At 37.9% G+C, this 26821-nt stretch overlaps 3 protein-coding genes and 2 pseudogenes across 3 annotated transcripts; 2 read left to right on the plus strand and 3 right to left on the minus strand.

The window, feature by feature from the left end:
• The first annotated feature begins 3251 nt into the window (after positions 1–3251).
• On the plus strand, positions 3252–4104 carry LOC126796355 (uncharacterized). The gene has a single exon (XM_050523166.1). The coding sequence runs from the start codon at positions 3310–3312 to the stop codon at positions 3946–3948; it is 639 nt and encodes a 212-aa protein (XP_050379123.1). The 5' UTR covers positions 3252–3309; the 3' UTR covers positions 3949–4104.
• Positions 4105–5343: 1239 nt separating this feature from the next.
• LOC126796358 (late embryogenesis abundant protein At1g64065-like) lies at positions 5344–6230 on the minus strand. Its single transcript, XM_050523169.1, has one exon. It carries the CDS (start codon positions 6104–6106, stop codon positions 5474–5476), a length of 633 nt encoding a protein of 210 aa, XP_050379126.1. The 5' UTR covers positions 6107–6230; the 3' UTR covers positions 5344–5473.
• Positions 6231–12955: 6725 nt separating this feature from the next.
• LOC126796360 (uncharacterized) lies at positions 12956–13692 on the minus strand (annotated as a pseudogene).
• Positions 13693–14295: 603 nt separating this feature from the next.
• LOC126795162 (uncharacterized) lies at positions 14296–15190 on the plus strand. The gene has a single exon (XM_050521994.1). The coding sequence runs from the start codon at positions 14381–14383 to the stop codon at positions 15011–15013; it is 633 nt and encodes a 210-aa protein (XP_050377951.1). The 5' UTR covers positions 14296–14380; the 3' UTR covers positions 15014–15190.
• Positions 15191–24672: 9482 nt separating this feature from the next.
• LOC126795997 (uncharacterized) lies at positions 24673–25313 on the minus strand (annotated as a pseudogene).
• Positions 25314–26821: the final 1508 nt, after the last annotated feature.

Below are 26821 nucleotides of genomic sequence, written 5' to 3' on the forward strand. Positions count from 1 at the left end.
TGGTGGCCAATTTCATTCATGTGGGGAATTGTTGGAAAATGGTTGGAAAAACCATTTAAAACCAAATTTTAATTGATTAATTAAATTAAGTTAAACTTATAATTAATCAAAGATGAACATAGATTTGAGTTCTCCATAATGAGGGCTACAAGATCATATGTTTGTTTGTGTAATTTGGTTTGTGGGTGAATAAGAAATTGTCACTCAAAGATGGCTACTTAGAATGAGGGAAATGTAATTGTCCCACATTGGAAAAGAGAAGTGTTGAAAAGCCTTTATATAGAATCCATTGTGTATGGATTGTAAAGTGTGTAAGCCCCCTTATACCCTATCGCGCACGCGCAAGGGGGGGGGGTGCAAATCCTAGGTCGCAAGGGAAACTCGTGTATGCCCGTGCGACCTGCGGACACGAATGCAACACCGAATTGAGGGTCGGAACGCAGATTCTTTTTGCATTTCCAAAAATTCGGTTTTGACTTTTCAAATTCTCTTGACTGTTCAAATTCTTCTTTTGTAACAACTGAGTTATTGTGTGTTATGGAGAATTATAACAGAATTGAAATCAATGTTTGTAACATATGTAACTCATATATGTTATGATCTTTTGATTTCTATAACCGCCATCTTATTTATTGCTGATTGCAAATCCTCACAGTATAAATAACCACCATCCTTTCATTGTAAAATCATCCCATTCGAAACACATTTCTCTCCCACTCTCAAAGTTCTTAGTTCTTCTCTGGTGATAGATAGAGGTACCTTTCGAGTTCGTTGAGGGTTCTAGTTAGTAGTGCAACTTTCTAGAATTGTTTAGTCGTTATATCCTGGGAGACAAGCGCCAAGCATCCTTGCACCGGTAGAGGAGGCGTAAACGTCTTAAGGACAGTGTGGTATCACACACGTCTCGACTAGTTCTTCCATCACAAATCGTTCGGTATTTTGGTTGAATTTCTTTTCGTGTTCTTCATTTCTGATTTATAATTATTGATAATTCAGCTTATTAAATTATATATGCAATATATCACTGTTTTTTACAACAAGATTCTCCATCACTTCTTGTGTAACCATTTGCTGGTGCCAAAGGATAAGCCTGGTTGGTCTTTTCAGCCATCTCTTAATGTAATTGTAAGGAAAAATCTCTGCCTTTCTCTGCTTTTGTGGATTTGTTTTTCTAGGATGTTGGAAAATACAAAACTAGGAAGGAAGGAAGTTGTTTATGGTGATGATGATATGAAAGGGCACTAGTTTGAGTATATATAGTGTTTGGGGGTATGGACAAGTTCAATACTAGGGGCAATGAACTTCCTGGAAAATGGGATGTTCTGGGGCTAATTTATTTTATTACAGACACCAAACGCGTCCAGATGTGGGAAACATCAACTTCTAGATGAAAGATGACTTCTAAATGAGAAATGGAGTGGTGGGGGAATTATAATAATGGAGTCTACTGATCCTTGAATATATTGGCATGATGCCAATAAGAAGTATAGAATAACAGAAACATATCTTGTGCTCATCGCAATATGAAAGTATACAACATTGCTTATATTCTATTAGATGATCAAACATGCATTGACCATTCCCAGATACTAAACCCGGGTGAGAAAACAACATTGTATATAATTAGTAGAAAGTTTATACCACTATTAACTGTTAATCGGTTCCGGTTCATGAAGGAACCGTTTAACATTAGTTTAGTTCGGTTCCTAGAAAAAAAATGAAGTGATACAGTAGAACCGAACCGTTTTTAAAACAGTTCGATTCGGTTCGGTTCTAAAATCTAAAATGTATAGGAACCGTTTGGAACCGTTTTGGGATCGGAACCGTTTGCAAACGGGAGAAATTTCTTTAAACTAAAGTACTAGTTATACTCCATTTGGTGGAGGACAGAGACTATGCCCTGGTTTGGAATTATCTTGTCTCGAATTATCAATATTCCCTCATTTTTTATCACCAGATATAAGTATGATATGTCAAATTAACATCAGTCTTGAATTTAAGACAATTTTTTTTGGAACCGTTTGGAACCGTTTTGGAACCGGAACCGTCATGGAACCGTTAGGAACCGAACCAAACGGTTCCTATTCTGAAAAATACAAGAACCGAACCATTTAAATAATACGGTTCGGTTTACGGTTCCACCTATTTTTAGCTGTTTTGGAACCGTTTACAACCCTACTATTAACACATTTTGCCTTAGAACAAAAGCAATAGATACATGTAAGTTTTGGAAAGTCCTACCCTTATCCGTTTTCATTTGGCAAAATTGTCAAAATACACTCCAAATTTGGCTGAAATTGTCAATTTATACCTCAAACTTGCATTTGAGTCAAGTTACCTCCTAAATTTGGTAAAAATTGTTGAATTGCACCTCATCCGTTAAATTGAACTGTTTCTATTTAATTTTGCGTTACATGTCATGCACATGAGGGACAATATTGTCATTTTTTATTTATTTTTCTTAAAAATAAATAAAAATATTCTTTAAAATGAGGATTATTTTTTTTAATCAAATTATTTATTTACATTTTTTTTCTACATACTTAACCCTTCGAATAATATATTCAACATACCCATCCATTTGTGTACATATATTTTTTATATGTACACATTTATTTTTAAATTTTCTATGTATTTATTTATATTTTTATAATATCTTTTAACATACTATATCATGTAAAATAATAAATATATAAATCAATAACATGTTTCGAAAAAAATAAAAAAATACAGTAGCAAGTGTTCCTTTTAAGTAATTTTATTATTAAATATGAAAAAATATATAATGACAATAATGTCTTTCAAATGCATGACATATGACTTAAAATTAGATATAAAACATTAAATTGAATGGATGTGATGCAAATTGTCAACTTTTACAAAATTTAAGAGGTAAATTAACTCAAAATGGAAGTTTGAGATATAAAATGACAATTATGACCAAATTTATGGTGCAAATTGTCATTTTTTCCTTTTCATTTTCTAAAGTCTGGGGGCATAAATTAAGACTTGATCTTACAGCAAAAGAGTCTAAACTTAAGGTCATCAAGTATCAACTCAAAAACTCTAATTGTGCGCGTAGGCTACATATAAGCATTTCCTGGAAGCTTACATGTACGCATTATCTAGATCGAATTGTCCAGAACACGAACACTATATATACCAGAAGCTGAAACCAATATTTCCACAAACCAGTAAATATCAACAATTCAGTAAACTTGCTCAAATCCTTCAAAGTTCAGAAAGCCACACAAAAAAAGCTTACACATCCTCTATCCTAATCAAAAACTTTCCAGGTAATTGAGAAAAATGGCTGAGAAGATCAAACAGGCTTTGGTATCAGTCAAAGGTTACACTACAAGAAAAGATGAGCAACTGCCTACCTTCCGATCCGAGGAAGAGCTCAAGCGCCAGAAGAGGATCAAGTTGTTTACATACATTGGTATTTTCATTGTGTTTCAAATCATAGTTATGACCGTATTTGGTCTCACCGTGATGAAAGTGAAGACACCTAAGGTAAGATTTGGAGCCATTAATGTCCAAGAGCTTACCTCCGCCCCTGCAACACCTTCCTTCAATACAAGATTCACAACCCAAATCAGGGTCAAGAACAAAAATTGGGGTCCCTATAAATTTGATGCAGGCACTGCAACATTCATGTACCAAGGGGTGTCTGTGGGGCAAGTTACTATTCCAAAGAGCAAGGTTGGGATGCGTTCTACCAAGAAGATTGATGTCACCATGAGTTTGAGTACCGATGGATTACCAAGCAGTTCAACTCTCAGCAATGAATTGAACAGCGGGGTGTTGACGCTGACCAGCCAAGCCAAATTGACCGGAAAGGTTGAATTGATGCTCATAATGAAGAAGAAGAAGTCTGCCAGTATGGACTGCACCATAGCTTTTGATTTGTCCACAAAGACTGTCAAAAGTTTACAGTGCAAATGAGAGATGAGCTACTACTACTTCCAGCTACTGGATTGAAATTGATCAAGACTAGTTCTTGATATGTTGATTTATTTCATTCTATTTGTTTCTTTGATGCTTGGCTTTGTTATATGATTTCATTTATTCATTGATTTTTTTTTCCCAGAGGCCACTGGTTTTCTTAGTTACCTGCTGTTAGCATTATTGAATATACAATTTTTTACAGAACCTTGCTTTCTATTAACTTTATAACTAGCTCCTATGGAGCATTATAAAATTTTGCTCGACACGAACTGAATATAACGTTGAGTAAAGGTTTATACTTAAAAAGGAAAATTAGGGAAGCAAAACATGTGTATGAAATAAGAAACAGCTGAGAGCGCAGACAGAGAGTGAGGGTACCTAGAGGACTCTGTTCAGGCTAGAGAAAACGACATTGGAGGAAACCGGAAGTTCTGGGAGTCCCTATCGAGATCACAGTGTTCTCTCTAATACTTCCTAGGCGCGGAGACTAATCCGCGTCGGTTAATAATGACAGAACGCTTCCTCCCTGGCCATCAAAGATAAATTGGGATTCAATAGCTTAAGAATCTAATTTGGTATGAGGAACCACGCCTAAACTCTTAGGCAAAGCCCTAATCACCTCCTCACCTAGAGCACTCAACTGTTAGTTTCAGATTTTTCACTAGGAGGAGAAGTCGGAGGCTCCGTTTTGGTTTGTCCATTTAGCAACAATGTATTACCCATATAGACGGGTCAATTTGGCTTCGGCCCATTTTGGCGCACTACAGTTTCAACTTTCAATGTATAATTTTTTGTTCTTCACTGGGGCTATAACTGTCTTTTGAGCAACGACACCGAACGAATTCGAACGTACTTAACACGAAGTCAGTAATTTTTAACTCGAATCCTACATTTCTACTCGCACAGCCATTTTACACGGTTGAAGACACGTCGGATAAGTGCCGGATATGCCCGGAAAATCGCCGGAGAAGATTGAAGAGGTTTAGGAAATGACAATTTTACCCCTGCGTGTTTTCTCTTTCGCTACTTTCAAATCATCGTCGTGCACAGCTATACATACACGGCCATGTTAGCAATTGTTGATTGCCTAATTGGTATAGTGCTTCTTCTTCTTTTTGGTTACAATTAGAAGATATAGTGCTCTTATTTTGGTTGTTTTACCAATTGTTGGATCTTGTTCAACTTAAGATATATGTCAACAGACACTTTCAGTTTCTAACTATAATGCAACTAGCGGAGATAGGTTGCTATGAAATGATCATGTCAATCGGCAAAGTTGTCAATGCCGGATGACCGAGAGGTTTCCATTTAAGCTAATGTAATTTATTTTTGTATAAAAAAAAAGCAGAGATCAAGTCAAATCAAGAAAGAAAGAAAAAACAACTGGCTAAATACTGAAAATATATAAATACTATTCATATGCTCTACAACAAAGCAAAGGCGTCATACATAAAAAAAGAATGAAAAAATCAAAGCAAACTGAAGAGCTAGTCTCAACTCTCAACTGATTGTAGTTTATCGATCACTTGCATTCTAAGTTTTTAATCGTCTGTTCTGACACATTAATTTGTATGGTGCAGCTCATACTCGCAGACTTCTTCTTTTTCATGATCAGCATCAACTCAACCTTTCCGGTCAATTTGGCCTGGCTGGTCAGTGTCAACACCCCACCGCTCAATTCATTGCCGAGGGTGGAGCTAGTCGTCAATGCATCGGTGTTCAAGCTCACAACGGCGTTCACCTTCTTTGTTCCTCTCATCCCGGCCTTGCCCTTGGGTACAGTGAATGTCCCGACAGATGTACCTTGGTACATGAATGTCACGACGCCTTCGTCGAACTTGTAGGGACCCCAGTTGGTGTTCTTGACCCTAATTTGGGTGTTGAAGGTTGTGCTGAACGAAGGTGTTGCACTGGATGAGGTGAATCCCGTGAGGGTGCTTGTGCCGAGTCTAACCTTGGGGGTCTTAACTTTCATCACGGTGAGACCAAACACAGTCATGACTGCGATCTGGAACACAATAAAAATACCAATATAAGCAAAGCACTTGATTCTCTTCTTGCGCTTGAGCTCGTCCTCTGACAAAGACTCTCCATCGCTTCTTGTGTAACCATTTGCCGGAGCCAAAGGATAAGCCTGATGTGTCTTCTCAGCCATGTTTGTTTTTCTTTTCTGATGGAAAAACTAAAAGGAAATGATCTTAAGAAGTAGTTGTGGCTTTGTTTTGTGTTGAACTAGCTGTTGATGATGAAACTGTATAATGATTGAACTTGTTAGTGGTGATGATGAGATGAAAAGTGCAAGTCTGTGTGTGTATATATAGTGTTTGGAAATTTGGACAATTTCAATAAGTTAATTGGGCGAATGAGTTTCCTGGAAGGTGCATTTTATTTTAGACACAAAACGCGTCCAAATTTGGGATTAATTATCAATTATCTTCTAGATGATCGATGACTTTGATGAGGACATTTTAGCCTTTTTCTACAACAAGTGAGAACATATATGGCAGAAGCCGCAGCTCATCTGGATATTAACCATTCCCACGTTTTATACTCATGCCAGAAATAATATAGAAACCAAGTAAAGAAAAGAATAAAAGAAATCTATAGCACTTTGCCTAGAACAGAGCGTACCAATTGCAAAGGATCATCTCCTAGCTGTCTGATATCTACATATTTAAATTTCGTCAAATTTTTTTTTTGTAAGCTAATAGAGACTTTGTCTTGCAGCAAAAATATACCATTAATTAATGTCCTCATGGAGGTCGTTCTAGAAGAGTTGGAAACGAGTAGTCGACTCTATCATGCGCGTACACTTCAGCATTTCCTGGAAGCGTATTTGAACTCGGAAGCGGCCTACTCTATATATGTAACGCAACGGCAGAAAACAATCACCATATTCCTACAAGCAACTTGCTAAAAGAAAACCGATCAGAAGAGCACATTTTAAGCTTTCCAAGTCGCTTAAGAAAATGTCTGCTAGGAAAGATGAAGAGGAGTGATTTGTGGTTAGCGTAAATGACGGAGGGAATCACGGGCATGATTCAAGGAGGGAATCAAGGAGTGATTTGTGGTTAATTGTACTCTTGTTAGATTATATATAGGACAATTATGTGTATAGAGTGATCAAGCAATATACATTTCTACTTGGTATCAGAGCCGATTTTTCTTGCTCTGTTTTTTTTTCTGGGTTTCTATTTTTTCTTCACAGCCACAGTCAAAGAGGACAAAGGCTCTGTTTTGGTCAAGAAAGAAACCATGGTGGAAGAGGAGAAGGAAAATCCGAGAAGAACGAACTTGACCCGGAGACCACCAGTGAACTCAGTCTTCCAAATCGTCTGACGGGCTTTTCGTGGAGGATTCCTTTGCGGGCTTCACCAAAAAGACCTGAACCATAGACCGGAGGCCCTCAAGCAGCAATGCCCTCAATCTCTGTTTCAAGTGACCGGTTCCAGCCAAGGCCAGAAGCAAGAGAACCCTGACCGACGGCCCTCTGCCTTCTCCCGTCCAGCGGCCCTCTGCGCGTCGACATCCCACCTCCGACGTCGTCGTCATCTCGCTCAAGCTCAGGCGTTACTGCTTTCCTCCGACGTCGTCGCTCCTCTGACATCGCCATCCCTCATCCGACGTTGCCGTCATCTACTGGAAATGGCGCTGAGAGATCTTCTGGTACTCTCCCGATCCGTTTTTCCGTTCTTTCGGGTACTCTCCCGACCCGACCCGCCCGACCCAAATTTGACACGGATCCGATTCGACCCGCCCGGCCCGGACTAAATTCGACCCGACCCAACCCGGACCAGCTTCAACCTGACCCACCCCGGCCCAGATTTAATAGTCTTGGTTGTCAATGCAGGTTCACCGACAATGCACGTGCACCTAAGACAGGTTCATATCCGTTTTTTAGTGATTTTGCTGTATAATTTCTGATTTTTAATTTTTTTCAATGGGTTCTGAAGACGGCACTGAGAGTTCTCAGATCAATGATGTTCCAAAATTTGAAGTATCTGTCAAGAATTCTGACAGTGATTCCTTTGGAGAACCAAACTCAATGGAACCAATTTATGTAAATGGAAGAGAATTATGGTAGCTCATCTCGCAGAATGCACAAAATAGGGCATGTAACCGGAGTAACTAAGGCTCCTAGTGCAAATGATATTGTTGCCTACACTAAGTGGGACAACGATGATGGTTCTGTAATGTCAGTCTTGTGGAAAGCTATGAATGAAAAGATAGTTAATCTGGTGGAGGCATGTGACACTGCGCAGGCAATATGGAAGACACTTGAAGGCTTATATACTAATGACTCTGATTTCATACAGGTTTATGAGTTAATGTGCACAGCTTTGACGATGCAACAGGATGGGCAACCGGTGGCGCAATATTTCACCAAACTAAAAAATATTTGGGCTGAGATTGATGTGAAACGTCCTCATATGATCAAGAATCAGGAGGATATTATTTGGTACCAACAAGAGAAAAGGAGTTTGAGCGAGTTCACCATTTCCTGAAAGGTCTTGATGCAAAGCATAACAGTGCAAAAATAGAATTGCTTAGAAAGACCGAACCCCCTAGCCTAATTATAGCTCTCACATATATCTGTAAGGATGAATCTCAACATGAGAGTCTTCATCAAACACAAGTTGAAGTTTCCAGCCTTACTGTTCGTGCTAGCTCTCCAGCACCACTCCTTTAGCAGGCAACTTCAGGTCAACTTCATCAGCTAGGACCACCACCAGGCTTCGGGAATTAGCCCCGCCCTCCTTGCTCTTATTGTCATGATACTAACCATGCTCGTGCGACCTGTTGGAAGCTGTATCCACACTTTAGGCCTAAGAGACCTAATTATCGTCCCAAGGCGAAAGCAGCTATTCAATTCGTCCAAGAACCAGATATCTATGGTGTGGTTGGACATGATCATCATATAGTAGGAGGAGAAATACCTACCGCATCCATAGTTGGTCGTGGTAAAATTGGTATGGCTTTAAATATTTCTAACTTTGATGGTATTGATACATGGATTATTGATTCTGGTTCGTCTGATCATATGACTTATGACAAATCTTATTTTACCGTATTGTCTCCTCCACCAGTACACTTTGTTACTAATACTAATGGTGAGGTCTTTCCCATATTAGGGAAATGGCTAGTTCGTATTACTCCCACAATAGAGTTTCATAATGTGCTATATGTCCATGCTTTATCTCATCATTTGATATATGTTTCCCAATTGAACACTGACGCTAAGTGTTCTATGATATTTTTTCCTATGTATGTGATATTTCAGGATCTTCTCACGGGAGAGTTAATTGGTCGAGGGTATCTGAGGGGCCGGTTGTTTCATCAGGATCAAACATATGCGGGGGAGAAACCAGTGGCACAGTCTCGGACCGCTTTAATCTCCACTTCTGACAAACTAAGTGAAGTTTTGTTATGGCATCGTCGCTTAGGGCATCCATCTTTTAGTGTTATGAAAAAATCCTACTTTGTTTATTAGTGTGGATGAGTCAATTTTACGTTATGAGACATGTGTTTTGGGCAAGAGTCATCGATCTACTAATTCCCTAGTACTTTTAATAAACGTATTCTTCCTTTTGAATTAATTAATTCTGATGTTTGGGAACCCTCCAAAGAGTCTACTGTGTCAGGAATGTGGTATTATGTGTCATTTATTGATGATTGTACCCGTCTTTCCTGAATTTTTCTCCTCAAAACTAAATATGAGGTTTTTTTCGACTTTTCAAGCCTTCTATACCACTGTCCAAACACAATATAATGTCACAATTAGAGTTTTTCATTTTGATAATGGGGGGGGGAATATGTTAATCGTGCCTTTCAAGAGTTCTTTACCACACACAGAATTATTCATCAAACAACGTGTCCTTACACACCTGAGAAAAATGGAGTTTCTGAAAGGAAAAATTGTCATTTACTTGATATGGCTTGGTGTATTCTTTTTAGTGCCCATATGCCTAAGTACATTTGGGGTGATGCTGTCATAACTTCGGCCCACCTCATTAATCGTCTTCCCTCTCGTGTCGTTCAGGGAAAAGTTTCATATGAGGTGCTTGCATCTCATGTCTCATTACCCTCTTTTCATAATCTTTATGCCCGTGTTTTCGGTTGTGTTGCTTTTGTCTATCTTCCAAAACATCAGAGGTCTAAGTTTGATGTCCGGGCAGTTAAATGTGTGTTTGATGGGTATGGAGGACATCATAAAGGGTACCGGTGCTATCATCCACCTACCATGAAGTACTATGTCATTATGGATGTTACTTTCTTTGATGACATAAGCTATTTTCCCTCTTTTGATACTGCTCTTCAGGGGGAGAATTCATATTTTGAAGAGTTGTATCATGGAGTGGGGGAGACGAGTAAGCCAATATATATGGTGACAAGTTCAATGGAGATTACCAATGTGTCAGCTACACAGGCACCACCGGATGATTTCGGTGTAGTCACTCCAGAGATTCATGTACCAGAAGATGACAACACAACTGCCCCTCATGTCTCCCGTACTAGTGTTTATACACCTGACCAATGCTCTCCTGGTACAGAAGATCACTCATCTGAGGTTAGTCATTCTACTGGGGCTAATACTAGTGAGGCTAATAGTATACCATATGTCTTGCCAAATAGATCTACTCGGGGTCAGCCAATAAAAAAATATGAACATACCCTTCAGGCTAAAGCTAAGTATCTTGTGGCAAATGTTATGTCTACCAAAAGATTGTCTAAGTCATATGAATCATTTGTGAATCAAATATCTACTGTATCAGTACCTAACAAAGTGCAGGATGCATTGGGAGATCCAAAATGGAGGAAAGCAATGGAGGAAGAGATTGAAGCATTACAAAAGAACAATACTTGGGAGCTTGTATATCCACCACATGGCAAGAAGACTGTGGGATGTCGTTGGGTGTTTAAGTGAAGCATAATCCAGATGGGTCAGTGAGCCGATACAAAGCACGCCTAATAGCAAAGGGGTTCACCCAAACATATGGTATAGACTATGATAAGACATTTGCATCTGTTGCAAAGATAAACACTATTCGGGTATTGTTATCTTTTGTTGCTAGCTTAAACTGGTCACTTAGATAATTTGATGTTAATAATGCATTCCTTCATGGAGAACTTACAGAGGAAGTGTACATGAATCTTCCGCCTGGATATGTGGCCGCTTCTCCAAGTAACTTTGTATGCAGATTGAGAAAGTCTTTGTATGGTCTTAAACAGTCACCTCGTGCTTGGTTTGGAAGATTCTCACAATTCATGAGGAATATTGGCTACAGAAAAAGTACTTCATACCACACATTATTTCTCAGACATCAACAAGGGAATGTAACAACCCTAATTATATATGTTGATGATATGGTAGTTACTGGGAATGATACTATTGAGGTGGATAGATTACAGAAACAGCTAGTCACATAGTTTGAGATGAAGGACCTAAGTACACTCAAGTACTTCTTGGGCATTGAGGTAGCCCGGAGAAGTGACGGTGTCTATCTGTGTCAGAAGAAGCACATCCTTGATCTACTAACAGAGACATGTATGTTGGATTGCACTCCCATTGATACTCCTATTGAGCAGAACCATCGGTTAGCAGAGTATCCAGGTCAAGTGCCTACTTAAAAACCTCGTTATCATAGGCTAGTTGAACGCCTGATTTATTTATCACATACCAGATCAGATGTTGCATATGTAGTAAGTGTAGTGAGTCAGTTCATGCATAATCCCAATGTGGACCACATGGATGCTGTTAAGGATTTTGAGGTACTTGAAGTCAGCTCCAGGGAGAGGAATAATGTTCTCTAATCACAATAATATCCTTGAGGTTTGTGGTTTCAAAAATGCAGACTGGGTTGGAAATATTACAGATCGGAGATCCACATCAGGGTACTTTACCTTTGTTAGGGGTAATCTTGTTACGTGTAAGAGTAAGAAATAAAAAGTGGTCTAGTGCTGAAGCAGAATACATATGTATGGTTCAGGGAGTGTGCAAATTGTTATGGCTTAGAAATTTGCTACAAGATTTGGGTATTAAGCCTAAGTGTGCTATGCAGCTGTACTGTGACAACAAAACAGCTATTGATATTTCACATAATCTTGTGCAACATGATCGTACAAAACATGTGGAGGTTGATCGTCACTTTATAAAGGAGAAGCTAAACACGAAGATCATTAGTTTTCTTTTTGTTCCTACAGAAGAACAATTTGTCGATATGCTCATAAAACGAGTGTCTATGAAGGCCTTTTATGACTCACTTAGCAAATCGGACATGGTTGATGTGTATGCGCCAACTTGAGGAAGAGTGTTAGCGTGATGACGGAGGGAATCAATGAGTGATTTGTGGTTAATTGTACTCTTGATAGATTATATTGTCCTGATTATATATAGGACAATTTTGTATATAGAGTTATCAAGCAATATAACAGGCCCTCAGTTAAATTTTGATACAGAATGCAACTTATATAACAGGCCCTCAGTTCTACACTATCGCAAGAAAAAAGCAAGAGCTAGCAATAAGCATGCATGATCATCATGACTGTATTGAGACCCTGTAATGTGCTCATAAAAAAAAGTTCTAATTCAGCTCAGAGAGAAGTGCACGCAAAAGATAAGCTTCACTAATGGTAAGTTGGATGACCAAGTTGTGGTTCCTTGTCTTGCCCATTTCTTATTGCTATATGTGATGCTTTCCAACAGGGCATTATACAGGAGTTGATATCGTCAATTATATGACTAGCTATTCCTACATACCTAATTTCTCCACAAGTTCTAAGTTAAATTTATGCAAGGCAGCTATTCTTTCTGTCACAGAAATTAAGCATCTGTTTCTATATCAATCAAACAAACGAATAACAAAAAAAAAAGCTGCTTAAAAAATACAGTGCTTAAAAAATAAAAGAACCAGTATATATATACATGGGATACAGAATAAATCCAAGAGGTCATACACATAAAGAGAAAAAAGAACAAATCAAATGACAATGACGAACTGATATATCACTTGCATTGCAAGCTTTTAACCGTCTTTGTGGAAAGATCGAATGCTATGCTGCAGTCCATATTGGCTGACTTGTTCTTCTTCATTATGAGCATCAATTCAACCTTTTCCGGTCAATTTGGCTTGGCTAGTCAGCGTAAGGATCCCGCTGTTCATTTCACTGCCAAGAGTAGAACTACTTGGCAGTGCATTGGTATTCAAGCTCACTGAAACACTGATCTTCTTTGTGGAACGCATACCTGCCCCACTGTCACACCTTGGTACATAAATGTTGCAGTGCTTGCATCAGACTTATAAGGACCCCAGTTTGTGTTCTTCACCCTAATCTGGGTGGTAAGCTTGTGTCAAACGAAGGTGTTGCAGGTACAGAGTTGAGGCTTTGGACATTGATTTCCCCCAATCTGACCTTAGGGGTCTTCACTTTCATCACAGTGAAACCAAATACAGTCATCACTATGATTTGAAAGACAATGAAGATACCAATGTACATAAACAACTTCATCCTCTTTTGGCGTTTAAGATCATCTTCGGATACCAAAGATTCTCGCTCACTTCTTGCGTAACCATTTGCAGGGGCCAGAGGATAGGCCTGGTTGGTCTTCTCAGACGTCATTCTCTAGTTTTGTGGAAAGATTTGAAAGAAACAATAGAAAAATATCTCTTTTCGGTTTTGCTCTCTAAATATGAATTGAGCAATGTACTGGTTGTTAAAAAAGATATCAGTACTGCTTCATATATTGCTTCTTAGGAAAATTGATGAATGATTCTGAGTAAATGGCTGGTCTAAGCTTCTTTAAAATGGAACCTGATATACGTTCCAACTTTTGACTTCTAGTCTTCTAGATATTGGTCGCATAAGTAAGCTCCTCAAGGAATTTAATATAACCAATTAGAGATAATTAATTATCTCTAATTTGACATGAGGTGATCATGTCATACTACTATATTAATTTAGCTTAGAAAGTTTTTGGAAAGGCAAACCTATTAGACAAACTGCTAAACTACTCAAAACCAGAATCTGCATTCTTACGATTCTAAAGTACTGATGAGGCATGGTTCATTCCTGAATAGAAAATTAGAATAAAATAAAGACTTAGTCTGGAAACAAAAGGATGCTTAACAAGTCACATTAAGTCTTGAAGACTTCGTCTTGCAGCAATCACGCACCTAAAATAGGACCAAAAGTCTAGAAGACTATCTCTAGTCAAAACTTCTACACTATGCAAGTTTGACTACTGTTTCCTGGAAGCTAAACTAGCCCCTTCATCTTCTCTGAAGTCATCTATGAAACACTATATATACCACATAGCAGTACCAACATTGTCACAGACAACCTCACAAATACATCTTATATACTATCTAAATTATCTTTTGAAACAGTATAAACACAAGAATTTGTTTGAATACTTTCGAAGTAAAGAAATATGGCCGAGAAGAATCAGCAGAGCTTTGCATCAGCAAATGGCTACTCCAGAAAGGATGAAGAATCAGTCACCTTGCAATCTGAAAATGAGCTCAAACGCCAAAAGAGAATCAAACTGGCTATGTATATTGGTGGTTTCATTGTCTTCCAGATCATAGTGATGACCGTATTTGGTCTCACTGTAATGAAAGTTAAGACCCCGAAGGTCAGGTTAGGCGCCATCGACATCCAAAGCCTCAACTCCGTCTCCGCCACACCTTCATTTGACACAACGTTCACTACCGAAATCAGGGTCAAGAACACAAACTGGGGACCATATAAGTTCGATGCAAGCACTGCAACGTTCATGTATCAAGGCGTGGCTGTGGGACAAGTTAGTATTCCTAAGACCAAGGCTGGCATGCGTTCCACCAAAACGATCGATGTCACAGTGAGTCTAAATTCCAATGGATTGCCAAGCTCAAATCTTGGAAGTGATTTGAATGCTGGGATCTTGACCCTCAGCAGCCAAGCTAAATTGACAGGAAAGGTTGAACTCATGTTCATCATGAAGAAAAAGAAATCAGCTAATATGGACTGTACCATAGCGTTTGATCTGTCCTCCAAGACAGTCCAAGCTTTACAATGCAAGTGAGCTAAAGGCTGCATCTCCAGCATTGATCAAGACTAGTTCTTGATTTGTATTCTTTTATTCATTCTTTATATTTTCTGTATAAGGTTGCTTAATTTGTTTCACTTACATATTGTATAGAAAAAAATATATGCTTTTACTGTTTTACATGTAGTTCCAGAAATGTAAGCTTTAACTTTTTATGGAGAATGGTAGTTTTTCAATGTCTATTGAAACGTGACCCTGACTTGGTCTGAGAGTTTTAGAATCTGGATACAGAATTTTGACCTCAAAACTACGGAAGTTTGCTACTTTCTCGTCATATAACAACTAGGTCTAACAGTTAATCCAGAACAAGAAATCAAGTGAAATTAAATGATTGATATTGATAAGTGATCAAGCATAGAAATGCCTTAAGTCCGAGTCCCTTCGCCATTGCGATTTTACTGTAAGCTGGATGTGATACCTATTGATGATTCTCCTCTTCTCTAATTATAAGCCCTAATAAAGGACTCATCATTTAGCCCGCGGATCCGAAAATCTCGCGGAGATCCGCAAGTCCGATGGACTTTTACTCGGCCGGGCCCGCGAGAAAACCCGCCAAAGCCCACTTTCGTGGGTATAGGACCGGGCTTAGTTTAGAGGTGTGAACCCGTGGTCCCGGCCCGTAAAAGCCCGCCAATAAATAAAATATTATACATGTATATAATATATTATACATATATCAATAAAATAAAATTGTAGCATTATGAAACAACTATATGAAGTAAACTTTTCGGGATTAATCGACACCAGCTGATGTTATCGATACTAATATTTAGGGACCCAGTTAAAACTTCATCTAATTCACCTCATTTTTGTTACCTATCGTGTGCGGTCGCACTGAGAAAACTCATTTGGCAAAACCTCGATCAATGGGGGTTTTAATATGTCAAAATACCTCTTTTTTTTGTTGACCGTAGCTACAGACGGTCAAACCATGTCTAAAACAGATGAAATTTTTACGGAGTCTCTAAATATATATACGGATCACATCTGGTGGTGTCGATCGACCATATTTCGAACTAGAGTTGTTGATCGCCTAAGTGTCCACTAATGTATCATAACCTTTATATTAGGTTTATAATAAAACTATCGCATTATGAAGGGACTACTTGAAAGAAACTTCTTGGGATCAATCGACACCATCCAATATGATTGGTATACAAATTTAGTGACACTGTAAAAATTTCATCTAATTCGGACCTCGTTTGACCGTCGGAATTTCCGGTAAACCGAAAACACCACTAATATGTCCTAAGAGATGACACATTACAAAGATGTGAACGCCGAAAGCCGTTTGCATATCTGAAATCACCTAATTTTTGTTACCTATCGTGCGCGGTGGCACTGAGGAAACTCATTTGGCAAAACCCTAGTCAATGGGGGTTTTAATATGTCAAAACGTCTATTTTTTTGTTAGTCGTAGCTACGGACGGTGAAACCATGTCCAAAATGGGCGAAATTCTGACGTGTCCCTAAAGATATATACCGATCACATCTGTTGGTGTCGATCGACCATATTTCGAACTAGAGTTGTCGATCGCCTAATTGTCCACTAATATATCATAACTTTTTATATTGGATTTAGAATAAAACTATCGCATTATGAATAGACTATATGAAGGAAACTTCTTGGGATCAATCTACACTAGCCGATGTGATAGGTATACATATTAAGTGACCCTGTAAAAATTTCATCCAATTCGGACCTCGTTTGACTGTCGAAATTTATGGTAAACCGAAAACACCACTAATATGCCCTAAGAGAGGAATAATTACAAATATGCGAACGCCTAAAGCCGTTTGCATATCTGAAATCACCTAAATTTTGTTACCTATCGTGCGTGGTCGCACTGAAGAAACTCATTTGGTAAAGCTCCAGTCAATGGGGTTTTAATATGTCAAAATACCTCTTTTTTTGTTGACCCTAGCTACAGACGGTCAAACCATGTCCAAAACGGACGAAATTTTTACGGGTTCCCTAAATATATATACCGATTACATATGTTGGTGTTGATCGACCATTCAAACTGGAGTTTTTGGTCGCCGAAGTGTCCACTAAAGTATCATAATTTTTATATTAGGTTTATAATAAAACTATCGCATTATGAAGCGACTATATGAAGGAAACTTCTCGGAATTGATTGACACCATCCGTTGTGATCAATATGTATATTTAGTGATCATTTTTTATTACATCTAATTTGGACCTCGTTTGACCGTCGGAATTTCCTTTAAACCAAAAACACCACTAATACACCCTAAGAGATGACCCATTACCAAGATGCGAAAGCGGAAAGTTGTTTACATATTTGAAATCACCTAAGTTTTGACATTGATCGTGCATGATCGCAACAATGAAACTAATTTGGCAAAACCCCGGTCAATGTGGTTTTATTATGTCAAAACGCCTCTTTTTGGGTTGACCGTGTGTATCAACGGTCAAACCATGTTCAAAACAGACGAAAATTTTATGGGGTCTCTAAATATATATATCGATCACATCTACTGGTGTCGATCGACAATATTTCGAAGCTAGAATTTATTTGTAACTTTTTTTTTAGAATATTTTCTAATAATTCTTTTATTGTTCTAAACTCTTAAATAAGAGTATCATGTTTTTTTCTAATACTAACCCGCAATGTCCGATTTAGGTGGGCGGACTTAGATCTTCATATTTATAAAAATACCCGGTCCGGCCGGCCCGTCATTTATTTAAATGTGCTAAGGCCCGGTCCGGCCCGGCCCGTTGACGAGCCATACGGCCTAATTAGTTCAATCATTGTTGCCATGAGAGGAAATATGTAACCTACCTCTCTATTTTAAACCCTTACAAATTGGCGAACATCCACATAATTACTAAATACAGCAATCAGTTTTTCGATAATTAAAACGTCTATAATAAACCCTGTAAAACATCATCGTTAGTATAGAATAAGCAGGGATCGTTCTTTCCGGAGAATTGAAGGGAACTCTAAACTTTTAGTGTTAACAAATAATTGGGAGTTTGAGATTGATTATTAACTACTAAAATAAAACATAAATTACTATTTACATGATTGACTTATCTTTAACAAACTTAAACCAAATTTACCATTACACCACATAATTACAAGTTCGAACCTATCATGCATTCTAATTCGACCAATTATATATTTTTTAGACACCAATACAATTAGAGCCTTAGGGGATCATCTAATCATGCAAGATTTCAATTAACCTTTAGATTGACTTAGGGCCTAATCTAAATTTGCATGCAATCGAATTCAATAACACTTAGAGTAGAAATCAAACAAGATTACATTTAAGCACCAAATCTTTGTTGGAGACATGTTTCATGTGTGGCGTCACCCACCATGGTTTCACATGCAAATTTCCAGAATTTTTTACCACTTTTAATCAACACAAACCGAACCTACTTAGGGCATGATTCGATATGTGTCAATATGGTTGATGAATCTAGCACTCAAACACAATCTTAGGGACTGCATCCAAGCACTAAATTCATATGCACATATCTGAAAATTATCTAAAAGTATGAGAAAGATGATTATAACACAACAATAGAAATACAAACTCATTAATTATAAGAACATAGATTCGGCATAGTCTCAAAAAAATATCAAATACAATCTGAAAATTTTAAAACAAATACAAAACCAATATTTCCACATAAATAACAACTTACAATCTTCATAAACAAAGAATTGTAGATTAACACAAATAGACGAAGCCATATAGATGAGTTGCGAGAATCACACGTTGTAGGAACCTTAGAGGTGTGTCTTCATTGGTGAAACTCGGTGGAGATGATGATGGTTTTGGGGTGGACGGCTTGGCTAATTTGTGAAGGAAGTTTATGGTGGTGTTTTGGTAGAGTTTTGGCTCTTGAATGCTAATGAGAAGTGTTTTTATTTGAGAGATGAAGCCATGTATATATAGAGGAAAGAATGAGGGTAGTTGCATCTTTCCTCATAATATAATGCAATGCTTTAATCCCTTAAATCATGCCATGTTTTGTTCCTTAAAACATGTCATACTTTAATCCCTAAAACATGTCATGTTTTATTCCCTAAAACATGCCATGTTTTATACCTTTAATGATCATCTTCTATTTAATTGTTGCATAACTTGACTCCATCTCTTTTTCTTTAATTATCTCTTCAATCAAATATGAAAATAAGAAAATAAAATCATAAGTAAGAGATAATAAGTTTCAAAACCTAACAAGGATTTCTAGTCAAACTAGGACTCTAGACCAATTATGCGTTTTTAACTCATGTAAGCACAAAAATGCATCCAATACCACCCAAGACTCTTACTACGACTCAATGACTCAATAGTACAACAATAAGGGCTAAACAAAGTACAAATTGAGGTAAAAACATGTTAAGAACGTCGCACGAAGTGCTCCTATCAACTACCCCACACTTGGCTTTTGCTAGTCCCTTAGCAAAATAAAACTAAATAAGACACTATTGCCCCTAAATGATTGCCTCAGAATCTCAAAACACATAGGTTTCAAGTTTAAGCATTTGAATGTAATCACATAAATTCTAAGTTTCATAAACATGCTTCATAGTATGAATAAGTCAGGTACGAGACAATAAGCATTTAACATGTTTAGTCAATCCAACTTTAACGACCCCAAAATTTTGAGCTTAAAAACTCAAAATTTCAAAGTCGTGAAACAACAAAACAATCTCAATGGATCGAAATCATTTTAAATGCCACAGCGGATAATTACTGAGTTCTCAATACAACTCAGATGAACCAATTATTACAAACCAAATTTATAATATAATATTACATAAAAATGGAAATGTAATAATCCTCACAATCTCTTACAAAACCCACAAATAAATCCTCACAAGTTCTCACACAAATCCACAATAGAAACCTCACCACAAGCAGAATAATGAACAACTTCGAGTCTTCATAGTCGTTCCACAATTTCCACTAATCAACACCTGCGGAATTATCCCCTACACCATCGAATTGGTGCACCGGGATTGTAAACACAAACCCGGTAAGCTTTACAGCTCGTATGAGTAAAATGAAAATATAACTCGCATATCAATATATACGAAAATCCACAAATCAACAAATATAAATGCACTCATGAGTCAATGGACGGCCCATCTTGTTGTCCCAAAAATATAAAAATGAAAGTACTCATGAGAAATTGGGCAACCCCTTTGTTTACCCAAATGCATTTATAATACGGGTACTAATGAGCGCTGGTACACCTCTGTTACCCCTCACGTAGTACACCGCCGACATTGGGCAACCTCATCGCTACCCAACGCCCAACATCGGGCAACCTCCTCGCTACCCAACGTCCGACATCGGGCAACCTCATCGCTACCCGACGTCTAAAAATATGAGTACTCATGAGCCGATAACCCATCTGTTACCTCACATGCAGTACTCCGGCAGACAGACTAGAGCTCTGACGGTATCGAAACTTTCGTCCGGCCAAAGGCTAGGTTCCGACATGCCAAACACATCCGAAGACTGGTCCGAAGACATAAACACGTACAATAATCTACTCATTATTTGTACAAATCGCATCACATGCTCAATATATAATTCTCATCACCACTGTGATCATATTCACAATGAATTCATAACAGTATATAATATAGCAAACTATATATATATGTACTTATTTACCATTTATACAAATATATATATATATATATTCCACTATATCATATACATGTCGTATTTCAATATTTAAAACTCTTGCAAAATCTTGAATCTCCGCAATGGTAGATTCGTAAATATGTGAGATTTTACTCACCTTCTTTCCTGCGTGCAACTTTCAAGACACTGAAAGTAATTTCCTCACTCGTTTCGTCAGTCACCTAATAGCATGATAAATGCTTAGAAAATGATACTTAAAATATCAGGTGACGATTTTCAGTACAACTAAATGTTGTTCATAAAACATTGTTCACAGAACACTGTTCATGGTTTACTAATCACTGTTTTACTAAACCACTGTTCACAGTTACCGTTTACCAAAACACTGTTCACATTTACTGCTTGTCATGCCACTGGCCACAGTTATTATTTTACCGAAACACTGTTTACTAGAACATTGTTCACATTTACTGTTACAGAACACTATTCACATTATTATTCATGCAGCGTCACTGTTCACCAACCGCCACCAATGATCACCAAATTTCACCACCACAATCTAAATGACATTCCTAACAACTTCCTAGTTCAACACAAAGTCTAATTATGAGCCTAAACACTTCAATTTAACAAAAACCGAAAAGCCTCAATTTAAAAACCTAGAATTTCTTTTCTTCGATTCTCTTAGCACACAACGATTGGGGTTAAATCTTTTGGTGGGTTTGTAGTATGGAAGGAGACCTTCAAAATGAAACAAGAATCATACCGATTGGTTGCCGGAGGAGGGAGATCCGACGAGTTGAAATTCGGCGAAATATGCTTTTTCGGGAGAACTTCCGGGCTTCACCGCTTCTAAACGGCGGCGAGATGGCGGGTGATGCTACCACCAATCAACAGGGGATGCAGCAACCTTTCAAACGTGACTGGTGCGCCGCTCTATGGTGGCCGAACGGCGGAGATCCGGCGGCCCAAAGTCGGCTGCTCGGAGAGAATTTTCTGGATTTTTTCGTAACTTCTTCATACGAACTCCGATTCAGGCGTGCCACATGTCCACTAATTCGTATCAACGAGCTCTACGACTTTCATGTAAGAAGTTTCCTAAGAATCCAAATGAGTCAAAAGTCAACTCTTAGACTCGTCAAATTGAACGTTTCTGAAGAATTAATATTTCGAACCCTTTCGTTTTCATTCTCGGCTAATAAAATTGGACAATGACCAACTTAATAATATCCGCGAACTCATTGGAAATTAGATATGAATTTTTCGGGTTATTACACCAATCCTACTCACAAGGCATACTCTCTTCTTTTCACTCAGATTCATGGTTGTCATTCAAACACAAGTATATACAAGAGAAAGGATATTAAGACATCAAATGACTTGCATATTTCAACAAATGAAAGCACTTTGTGAATAACATAGGAAAACCTCATTTAAAAATTAAGTGCACAAATGGACCAAAACCATATGCTCAACTCTTGTGATCATCTCCATAAACCAAGATTTCCTCATTTTAATAATCATTAGGATCATTAAATAAGGTAAATATTTAGGTGTAGCTAAAGACATGGAATATCAAGGAATTACAAAGGTAATCATATAGACTTAGCATAGTAAACATCATCCTTATGACACCACACACCATCAGGGGCCGAATATAACAAGTTGGGCAGAATCATCATTCTAACCACAAAGTGAACATGGACAAAGGTCAAGTAAAAATTTTTAGACCTTCAATTACAACTCAACTCCAAATCACAAATGGAAGACAACATAACTTTTTTTCTTTTCTTGACGAGTTCATCATTCATTTTTTTTCTTGTTTTTTTTCGACAATGCTTGCTTAAAAGCTTGTTGATTTTTTTTTTCAAATGTCTTCCACCCCACACTTATTTCATGTCATCACAACATCATCTCAATAAGAATTCTGCCCACTCTATAGGACAATGTAGAGGTAACTATACTAACCATGGAGATAACATAGGTGATGAAGAAAAGACTCAATTTAGGCTCAAATGTGGTTCAACTAAGGGGTCCCAAACATGGCACATATATGGATACATGATTGTTTGGCTAAAGTGGTGGTATTCCTAGAAATGATCCATAAATTATTTTTAAATCAGAGCATTTTATGACTTAAAAGTTTCAACAATCATAAAAGTGAGTTCTAGTAAATTCTAGAGTCCATTAAAAAGTATGACACATAGTTATTGAATATGCAAAGAATAGTGAGGTTCATGAATAACCACAAAATTTCAAATTACATCTCATGAAAAAAAATACATATAGGCTCAAAAACTCACAGGTTGTTATGGACTTTAAACTGACCAAAACATGTATGTCATAATCAATCAATCCAAATCTCACATGTTCATACCAAATCCACATCATCAATGAAACTTATAATTCAATTCGTATGAAATGCAAAACCATCATCTATGTACTTTAGAGACATAATCATCATAGACTTTAGGGGCATCCTAAGACTCAATAAAGCAATAATTTTTTTTTGATTCAATTTTTTTTGGATTTTTTTTATATCATGACACAAACAATCAATGAACTTGCAACCCTACCCCACACATAGAAAATTACATTGTCCTCAATGTAAGCTCAATAGTAAGAATGTAATTCACAAGCATAGAAAAAGATCATATATCAACACATATACAATTCAACCATAAAAGTGAAGGGATTAGAAAATTCAAACTCCCGTAGACGACTCCTCCACAGATACGGTTGAAATAGGTTGCCTCCCAGGCTCCCATGCAGCGCTTGAGTTTTATAGTCTCTCAGCCTAGACTCTCTCATGTTCATGGACCGAGCCTAAGGCCGGCGCGTAGCACGCCACCGCTGCCCCATTTCTCCTCCTCTCCTTCTTCTCTACCCCTGCACGGCCCAAGGCTGCCTCTAGGCCACCTCACGCACTCACACGCGCCGCCTAAGGCGGCGGTGTTCAACACTTCCACTCCCTCCTCCGATCTCCACAATTTCAACCAAAAATCAACATCAATCAATCTATGCTAACCCTCACCTCAATCGGACCCTTGGACCGTCGGATTGTCGTCGGAGAGCTCGAGATGCCGACGGCTTTGCAGTTGAGCAGCGGCGGTGCATATCGCGATTTCGATCGCCAATCTTGTCACATGAGGCACCAGGGGCGAGGAGAGGTGGTGGTGGTTTGGTCTCTATGCCTTGGTCTCGCCGGAGATGTGCTAGGATGGCGGAAGAAATCGCGGGGCTTCGGGATATCGCGTGGGAGCTCACGGCGGCGAGGCGAGGAGCGTCGTGCACGAGGGTCGCTGCGGTGAGGCTTGCGAGGGTCGAGGAAGTGGCGGTGCGAGCCATAGAGGGCTGGACGGCGAGATCGCCGGTGGAGGGTTTCTCAGAGGGAGGGAGACTCGGGGAGGGTGAGAGAGAAGGAGGGAGGCGCGGGGGTGAGTGAAGAAGTGGATTTCCGAAAATGGAAACCCTACTTCAAAAAAGTTTCCTTTTATACTCACCTCCAAAATCAGAAACTAACTTCCGTCATTAATAATTTTCACGTACGACTTCCGATTAGAACGCGTGACGTGTCCACAAACTCGTATCGACGAGCTCTACAACTTTCGTGAGTGAAGTTTTTGCAAACGAGCGATGGAATAAAAGTTGATACTCACGTCGCGGAAACGTAACGTTTTTCTAAATAAACGTTCCGATAACGTTTCCATTTTCGATTTCCGTCGTCACAAAGCGGAACAAACACGATTTATAATTTTCACAGACTTATAACTTTAGAAATAATCTAATAAATAGTCTCCAAAAATCGGGTTATTACAGGGATAACTTTTATATCAATAAATTTTTGAGTTTTCTCAATTATCCTGGCGGATTCTTGAACTTCTCGTAGATTCGAGAAACCCTAGTCTTGTGAATTCAAGACTGCCGTTGGTGGATTCCAACGGGTTAGTCCGCTGCATCACCTGACATCTTGGCTTCTCTATGATCGATGATCACTTGCATGTTAAGCTTTTGACAGTCTTTGTTGACAAATCAAATACTATAGTGCAGTCCATGGAGGCGTTCTTATTCTTCTTCATTATAAGCATCAACTCCACTTTTGCTTTCAACTGAACTTGGCTTGTGAGCATCATCACTCCGCTGCTCAATTCAGTTCCAGGAGTGGAACTACTAGGCAAGGTATTCGTATTCAAACTCACCTCAACATCTATCTTCTTGGTGGAACGCATTCCGGCCTTGCTCTTAGGGATATCAACTTTCCCAATAGTCACACCTTGGTACAAAAATGTGGCAGTGCCTGTATCAAACTTGTAAGGACCCCAGTTTGTGTTCTTAATCCTTAGATGGGTTGTGAATTTTGTGTCGAACAAAGGTGTTGCAGGGACATAGGTGAGGGTTTCAACATTGATTTTGCCCCATCCGGCCTTCGGGGGGTCTTAACATTCATCACAGTTGGACCAAATACGGTCATCACTGCGATCTGAAACACAATGAAAAATACCAATATAGGTAAACAACGTGATCCTCTTTTGGTGTTTGAGCTCCTCATCAGTTTGGAAGGGGTCGATCCATGGTCAGTAGTTCTGGAGTAGCCAGTTGCTGATGCATAGGTCTGCTGGCTCTTCTCTGCCATCACTCTAATCTTCTTGAGAGGTTTAAAAGAAGAAATTTTTGTTTTTTATGGTACTACCCTTTCTACTTACACCTACGCATGTTGAAAAATTCTTAATTTCTTCTCTACTCTTCCATAATCTTTTGAGTGGTTTTGCTTTCAGTTTTGTGTATAAATTACGATGATATTATTTATATATTAAGTTTAATTTTATGAAAGTTAATAAATTATGAGTTTTTTGTTGTAGTTCAAAAATTTAACCATTAGAATCTTCTTCTTGTTTTATTAATAGAAGATAAATGTGATGAACTAAGAAGAAATCTATGTGTAATATTGCTTGTGGATATGTTAGCCTCTGCTGCTTGTATATATACTAGTGAGGAACTGTTCTGGCATTCCTGGAAACTAAACCAAACTTCCATAGGTTATATAAAGTGATTGACTTGCCTAGTCTTCTAGATATGGTCATTATTTCCACGCTTATGGAACCTTCATCTCTACACGTTTACTAAGTCTTTTTCAAGTAAATATGACAGAAAATGAAGTTTGGTATATATGTATGTATTATACAACGCGTGATGTAATTCTCACTCTTGTATTATTATTGAGTTTACTAATACTCTGTCACATCAGATTTATTTGCAACCTTTAGATTGTAGTAATTAAATTATATGGCTGTGATATGATACTTGACCACCGATATGACCCTTCGGTTGCACATGAAATGACGTGAGGACCACAATGTGTTGTAACCTTGTGGACCAATGACCACATTCTCCTTGGTAGTCATACTACAATTGTCGAAGGTTAATCCCTCAGGGTTATACACTTAAACATTAAAATTTAGTTTTTATATTCTTTAAATAATTGTGAATAAATTTATGAAAATTTCATATTGTGCCACGTATTTAAAATGTAGACAAATGTTATAGCCTCTATGCACCATGTGTTCGATTTGAAAAAAACATATTCTTAATATTGAGAATCTTTTGAGAATCTTAATAAATAAATAGGGTGTTCAAGATATAAAAAAATTAAAATTAGTTCGTCTCACAATGATATGCTCTACTTACTTAAATAACCAATTTTTAATATATAACATCACGTGACAAAACTATTCTTAAAGAAGAAGAATGATACATGAGATTAAATGAGTGGACTCCAACTCTAATGTAACCTAAAATAAGCAAATAATCTATTGTACATTTATTTTACTTATATGACATCATATGGTTGATATTTTTATATTTCTTTTTTCAAGTATAGTGGTTTGGAAAAAGAAACGCTTACATATAATATAATAGATCTATAAACAAATTATACCACTTTAGTGGGCATAATATGACATGTTGTGATTTGTATGACTAAATTTGACAAAATAGAAATTCAATCGTGATGTGATCAACACAATAAAATGTGTTTATAATTCATAAGTTACCTTTTTTTGTCAATGTTTAGGTTTCAATCAAGATGTATAACTTATGTGTCCTCTAATCTCCTAAATGGCGTTCTTAATTTTTTTGTTAAAC

Source organism: Argentina anserina, chromosome 5 (assembly GCF_933775445.1).
Source record: "Argentina anserina chromosome 5, drPotAnse1.1, whole genome shotgun sequence".
Lineage (NCBI taxonomy): Eukaryota > Viridiplantae > Streptophyta > Magnoliopsida > Rosales > Rosaceae > Argentina > Argentina anserina.